The sequence below is a fragment of the Mizuhopecten yessoensis genome, unplaced genomic scaffold, assembly GCF_002113885.1.
Source record: "Mizuhopecten yessoensis strain PY_sf001 unplaced genomic scaffold, ASM211388v2 scaffold6169, whole genome shotgun sequence".
Taxonomy (NCBI): Eukaryota; Metazoa; Mollusca; class Bivalvia; order Pectinida; family Pectinidae; genus Mizuhopecten; species Mizuhopecten yessoensis.
The window spans coordinates 959,287-965,747 of NW_018406415.1; the positions used below are offsets into that span (position 1 = coordinate 959,287).

Here is a 6,461-nt window from a genome sequence, read left to right on the forward strand (position 1 = left end):
GAGCCTATCAAACACCATTAGGTATGCTGCAAGACCGAGCCTATAAAATATAATTAGGTATGCTGCGCGACCGAGCCTATGCCAAACCATTAGGTTTGATGCGTGACCGAGCCTATAAAACACCATGAGGTATGCTGCGCGACCGAGCCTATGAAACACCATTAGGTATGCTGCAAGACCGAGCCTATAAAACACCATGAGGTATGCTGCGCGACCGAGCCTATAAAACACCATAAAGTATTCTGCGCGACCGAGCCTATGAAACACCATTAGGTATGCTGCGCGACCGAGCCTATTAAACACCATTAGGTATGCTGCGCGACCGAGCCTATGAAACACCAACAGGTATACTGCGCGACCGAGCCAATGCAAAACCATTAGGTATGATGCGTGACCGAGCCTATTAAACACCATGAGGTATGCTGCGCGACCGAGCCCATGAAACACCATTAGGTATGCTGCGCGCCCGAGCCTATAAAACACCATTAGGTATGCTGCAAGACCGATCCTATAAAACACCATTAGGTATGCTGCAAGACCGATCCTATAAAACACCATTAGGTATGCTGCAAGACCGATCCTATAAAACACCATTAGGTATGCTGCAAGACCGATCCTATAAAACACCATTAGGTATGCTGCAAGACCGAGCCTATAAAACACCATTAGGTATGCTGCGCGACCGAGCCTATGAAACACCATTAGGTATGCTGCGCGACCGAGCCAATGAAATACCAACAGGTATGCTGCGCGACCGAGCCTATAAAACACCATTATGTATGCTGCGCGACCGAGCCTATAAAACACCATTAGGTATGCTGCAAGACCGATCCTATAAAACACCATTAGGTATGCTGCAAGACCGAGCCTATGAAACACTATTAGGTATGCTGCAAGACCGAGCCTATGAAACACTATTAGGTATGCTGCAAGAATGAGCCTATGAAACACTATTAGGTATGCTGCAAGACCGAGCCTATAAAACACCATTAGGTATGCTGCAAGACCGAGCCTATAAAACACCATTAGGTATGCTGCAAGACCGAGCCTATGAAACACGGTGGTTTCATTTTAGTAAGACTCACCAGAGCCCATATTTATGAAACCGTTCTCATTCTTAAGCATGGATTCTGTGCTTAAACCAACTTTCGTGTAACTCACCTTTGTCATGTCAAACGATCAAAACAAGTCAAATGTAAACATTGAAAACAGTATGTCGGGGGTTATGCTGTTTGATATCCATATTTCAATTTGCTATGTAGCAGTTCCATACCGTGACAACTGCCAACAACAAAAATGGTTTAATTAAGTAGATGTTCTATTGCAAAGACCAGGGTAAAATTAGCTACACATCAATCTCTTATCATGTTCGTGTTCTGGGATGTGTGTCTTGTTTTCGATTCAATTTTTGATTTATTTCCTGTTGTTGTTGATTTTAATGTGTTTTGGGGTATATTAGACGCTACAGGTAGCTATGCACACAAACTATTTCCTTGACTACAGGGACAAATTATTGCCTTTTTCATCCATATCATTTGTGGGTGAGGCCATGCCCCATTGATTGACAACCTGCTGAAAACTGATTACCATTAATAAATAATCAGTACCAGTGCTGAAACAAAACAGAGCTCAAGTAGTCTTAGCATATATTATTCCGACAGATAAAATTCCAAAAACAATACAAATTAGTCGTTTTTATTTGAGTTATGTCAAAATGTTAGCAAAGATACCGTAGCCTACATGCAATGTATAACATACTATTTTTTTCGTATATGTGGTTAGCTTTGATGCTCTCTAATTTTAAATGAAGCTGCAAATGCTCTTCAGCATGCCAGGAACGTAATAAGATAACGTGTCGGTGATACGGTCTACTTTCTTTGATGTTATGTGGGTGTGGAACTTCGTATTTGCGCATGTGCATTGGCAGATTCCAGGTAAAAGTATCGATAAAACGCTACAATGCGTTGAACGAGAATGCCGGATTTTTCATTTTTTCAAACAAATACGCCAGGACATGTACAGAGACGTCAAATTCAGCTCTAGACTTAGTGAATTATGTCTTAGAATTTCTACAGGGACGTTGGAGAAGAAAAAGAACTATTGCAGAATTCAAAATGATTGTTCAGTATGGCCAAGTCGGAAGGTCATATACGATGTTGAAGTTTTATGAAAATGCGCTCCTTGAAGTTTCGATACTGTCAAAAATATAAAGCTTTTACTCTAACACACAATTGGGAAATATCAGTCACATGAATCAGACAATTTTACGAATGCTATTTGGAAAGGAATTATTTATTGAATCGCAACTTCAGATGAAGAGACAAAACTACCGAGATACTATTGAGGACAATAATCTTCTCCGTTGTAATTTATTGAAGTAAATCTACAAACTTCCATTGTCATAACGGATAAAAAAACTTTACTTTGAACGCAAGATCGTACAATTTATCAACAGTAAATCCCGACTGAGCAGGATGAGTACATTAACAGTACCAGTGCCTACTGGGCAGTTCAGAAGAAGAAGCTTAAGTGGTGATCGAGATTTCAACTTCAAGAGAAAGAAGATGCCCGACTCGTTGAAACATTTAAGTGTGGTAAGTAAGTTGATATCACGACTACATCTTCACAAGGCCGTGCTTGTTCTGCTGGGGTCGCTGATGGTATTCCTCTATTTCTGCGTTTGCCTTAATTTTACTTTCAGACAGAGGAAAACAAGGAATGATGACAACGAGCCTGATTTGGATGTGTGTTCCATGACGGCGAAATCTGCTAATATATTCAACGATTTGAAACAAACAATTACGACCGGAAGTCTGAGTGCGTTGTCCCACCATCGTGAAAACGATCGCGCATGGAGAGAGCAACTTCTACAGAGTTTCGATTTAAATGAAAATTTGAAGAATCCATTCGAAAATATCACATATCCGACAGAGGGAGACATGCTTGAAATATTACAAAAACACAAAGACGGAAAAACGTCAGACAAGGTTCCGGATATCATTAACAATTATCCGTTTTCCTTTATACTAACACCATCGGAGCAATGTGGCGAAATGCTGAATCCGAAACAAAATGTATATTTGTTGTTTATCATAAAGTCATCATTGTCGCATATCAAACTTAGAAACGCCATTCGGAACACGTGGGCAAATAGTACTTTTACGAACGGCTACACCATCAAGAGGGCTTTTCTGTTAGGACAAAGTAACGACAACGAGGCTGTCGAATCAGCATTAAAATCAGAGGCTGCCTTATATGGAGATATATTACAAATGGATTTTATTGAAAGTCACCGTAATAGTACTTGGAAATCACGTGGTGGCTTGAAATGGGCGTCAGAAAATTGTTCAGGTGCCAAATACGTTATGTTAGTTGATGACAATCAATATGTAGCTACTGATATGGTGATTCAGCTGCTGGAATTCATGGGGAAACTAGATAACCTGTATATGGGATGGGTGAACTGGCGCCCTGCGCCTTTCAGGTCAAAGGTTAGTAAGTGGTATGTTTCCCGAGAGGAGTATCCTTACCCGTTGTACCCAGCGTTTGTAAGTACTAGTGCCCTTCTCATGTCCATGGATTTTGTTATGAAAATCAATATTGCTAGTATGTATACAAAACATTTTTTATTTGACGATGTCTTTCTGGCTATTGTAGCTAACAAATTACATATTTCTCCAATCAGTAATAAGCTGTTTTACCGTGCTAACATTCCGTACATAAATAATTTGTTTGAGACCACCCTCGCTTGTCATGGATATTACACACCCTGGGGTTTATATAATGCGTGGATGGTCCATCTGTTAATCAGATGTTACGGACATAATATTCTTAATCATTTTCTGATGAAAACTGGAAACCGACGATCACAACATCCAATCCATTTTTAGCCAGGTCTGGGACGTTCAATTAAGGATTTAACAGTTGTGTATATTGTAGTATGGCCGTTGTGACATTAAATGTACATGGATTGTCTTTATATATAAATGGCATAAAAAACATAGAAAACGTAGACTTTTATAATGGACGGTTACGAAGTCTAAAGATACTTCGAAAGTTATTACCAATTTTGTTTTACGTAATTTTATGTAACCTTGTCATCCTGTGGTATGTCTTGTTGACGTCTTGGTGCTTCAGTGTCAGATTCCCCAGTTTGAATATAATTTTATTGCAATGGTCTGTGCATCAAAGAATGATTTTGTTTGGTGTTTGTTTGTGAGAGGTGTTCAATATCTACAATAAACGCTATATTGATTCCAATTCCTACATTTCATCACATATTTGAAAAGATAAATAAACATAACTGTTATCCATTTTCATTTTTGCAGCAGTTTCCCATGATGCTCTTCTGCAATTTCGAGATCGTTCATTCATAAAAAAAAAAAAAGGCCATAAAGTTATAAAATAGATATGTTAAAATGATATACATGTGACCACCTCCATTGAAATTTTAAATGTACCACCCGTATAATAAGAGATCACTTAATGTTTCCCACTCAAATGAAAGAAACCATATCCGTTGCCATCCTCGGTACTCCTTGAGTTATGCTGTCGCTCTCAGCACCCCTGAATATGTCATGGCAACATTGAAGGCTCATTGGGCGTCACCTTGTGGATGAAACAAGGAGACTATTTTGATCCTTTCATGTACATAAAAAGAATCTCGCGGTAGCATAATGGTTAAATTGACTGGCATTGAAGTCTGCTGTCGCTCCCCTGTTATATTCAAAGGACATGTAACAGCCTAGCGATTGGTCATTTTTGGGTTTTTTACCAGAGAGCAATCAAATAGCTTGCCGCGTACCTTCAATTATGCTACGACATATTCTAGGGGTGCAAAGAGCAAAACTGAGCGTAACCCCTTAATATCGAGGATGCTGCGTTGCATATTCACTAGATAGTCTCTTAATGTAGGACTCTAAAGTGTGATGCTTTTTATTTAAATAAAGTATATGTCTTTGTGGTGTTGGAAAATGTCTCTTGAGAGGGAAGATTGAATTATAAGGGTAATCCGGCTCTAGACAGGTTCGACTGTAGTAAGAAGATGGTGTGTAGACGTAATTAAAACCCTTCTAAAGTGTTTCTTTGTGTATAATATAAGAATATGTTTATATGGGGTAAATAATGTCTCAATTGCTAAGAGACTGCATTATGTTTATGTATATATATATATATATATATATATATATATTTGCTTGCCCTTCAATAATATTCTAAAAGTCTTTCGTTACTGCTGATACTTACAAACATACACAGAATTTAAGGGGAACGAAAATAGGGTTTAATCAATTTCAATTGCGTTGAACTTTTCATTAATAAATATTGCTCTTGAAAAGTGCGTTGTGTTTATAACATGAACAAAACATTTTAAGTAATTCATACTTATGATACAGACAGCCCGTTGAAATTATTATTTATACGAAGAAGTAATGACACAAACAATAAATATGACACAAACTCACTTCACAAATACATAGCAAGCTACATAGTGGTGGTCCAGTGGCGCAGTGGATCATTCGCCTTTCACCAAGGCTGCTGGTGTGCCATTCCCCGATCTGACGTGAACGGTTAGGGATCACCTTCCCGACCATGTAGGTTTTCTCCGTGTACCCTGGTTTCCTCCAACATTAAGACCACCAGCGCCATAACATCCGGGCCAACAAGAGTGATTAATATAAGTTGTAATTTGTTTCATAAATGTTGTAAAATGAATAAAGTTTATATACTTACAAAGTGTAGCTTGTAATACAATATTTCACCAATGTGCCGTTTTTGTTTTTGTTAATTTTTAAGATGCCCGTTCATTTTTTTATCTTATTTTTAAATTATTGGTTTGAGGGCAACAGNATCTTATTTTTAAATTATTGGTTTGAGGGCAACAGATATTATGTTGTACTCGAATATCAGCGCCAAGGGCGACATTTTGGTCTAAGTGTCATACAAGGTATTGTGGTTTGCAAACGTATTATAAACAGCTTTGTTATACCCTTTAAATATTAACAAATATGTATCTTTTTAGGCCAAAGATTTAGACCATTCAAACACATATCACGGCAAATCAGTCAAGGTTACTATGAAAATATTCAATTGTAAAGGAAAGGTATTTCCTGCTCCGCGGTGGTTAAATGTTAGGCAACATTTTAACTGTTCGACATTTCTACATTTGTAATCCTGTCAAATTTTGTCGTTAAACAGTTTCTGATAATACATGAACTAACTGTTTACTTGTATCTTTATAAAAACAATATAACAAAGTCAAATTATACGACAGTTTTATATTCTTGTCCATAAATTGAATAGTTTGTTGGAAATTGGATTGTATGAACGTTCAAGATAAAAACGTTGACATATTTTGCCGGACATGTGTTAATTATGCTTCTGAATGGTTGAAATGTCAAAAAAACAAGTACGGAATGTGTTGGAACTTCCTGTAGTGATAGCAAAAATTGTATAACAAGTCG

The 6,461-nt window shown here is 37.8% G+C and overlaps 1 protein-coding gene across 1 annotated transcript; it reads left to right on the forward strand.

Annotated features, from left to right (window-relative positions):
• The first annotated feature begins 419 nt into the window (after nucleotides 1-419).
• On the forward strand, nucleotides 420-938 carry LOC110451750 (myosin light chain kinase, smooth muscle-like). The gene has a single exon (XM_021499920.1). It carries the CDS (start codon nucleotides 420-422, stop codon nucleotides 936-938), a length of 519 nt encoding a protein of 172 aa, XP_021355595.1.
• The last annotated feature ends 5,523 nt before the right edge of the window (nucleotides 939-6,461 follow it).

Excerpts from the sequence above, each read along its gene's own strand:
- LOC110451750 (XM_021499920.1), top strand. The coding sequence starts at position 420 with ATGCTGCGCGACCGAGCCCATGAAACACCATTAGGTATGCTGCGCGCC.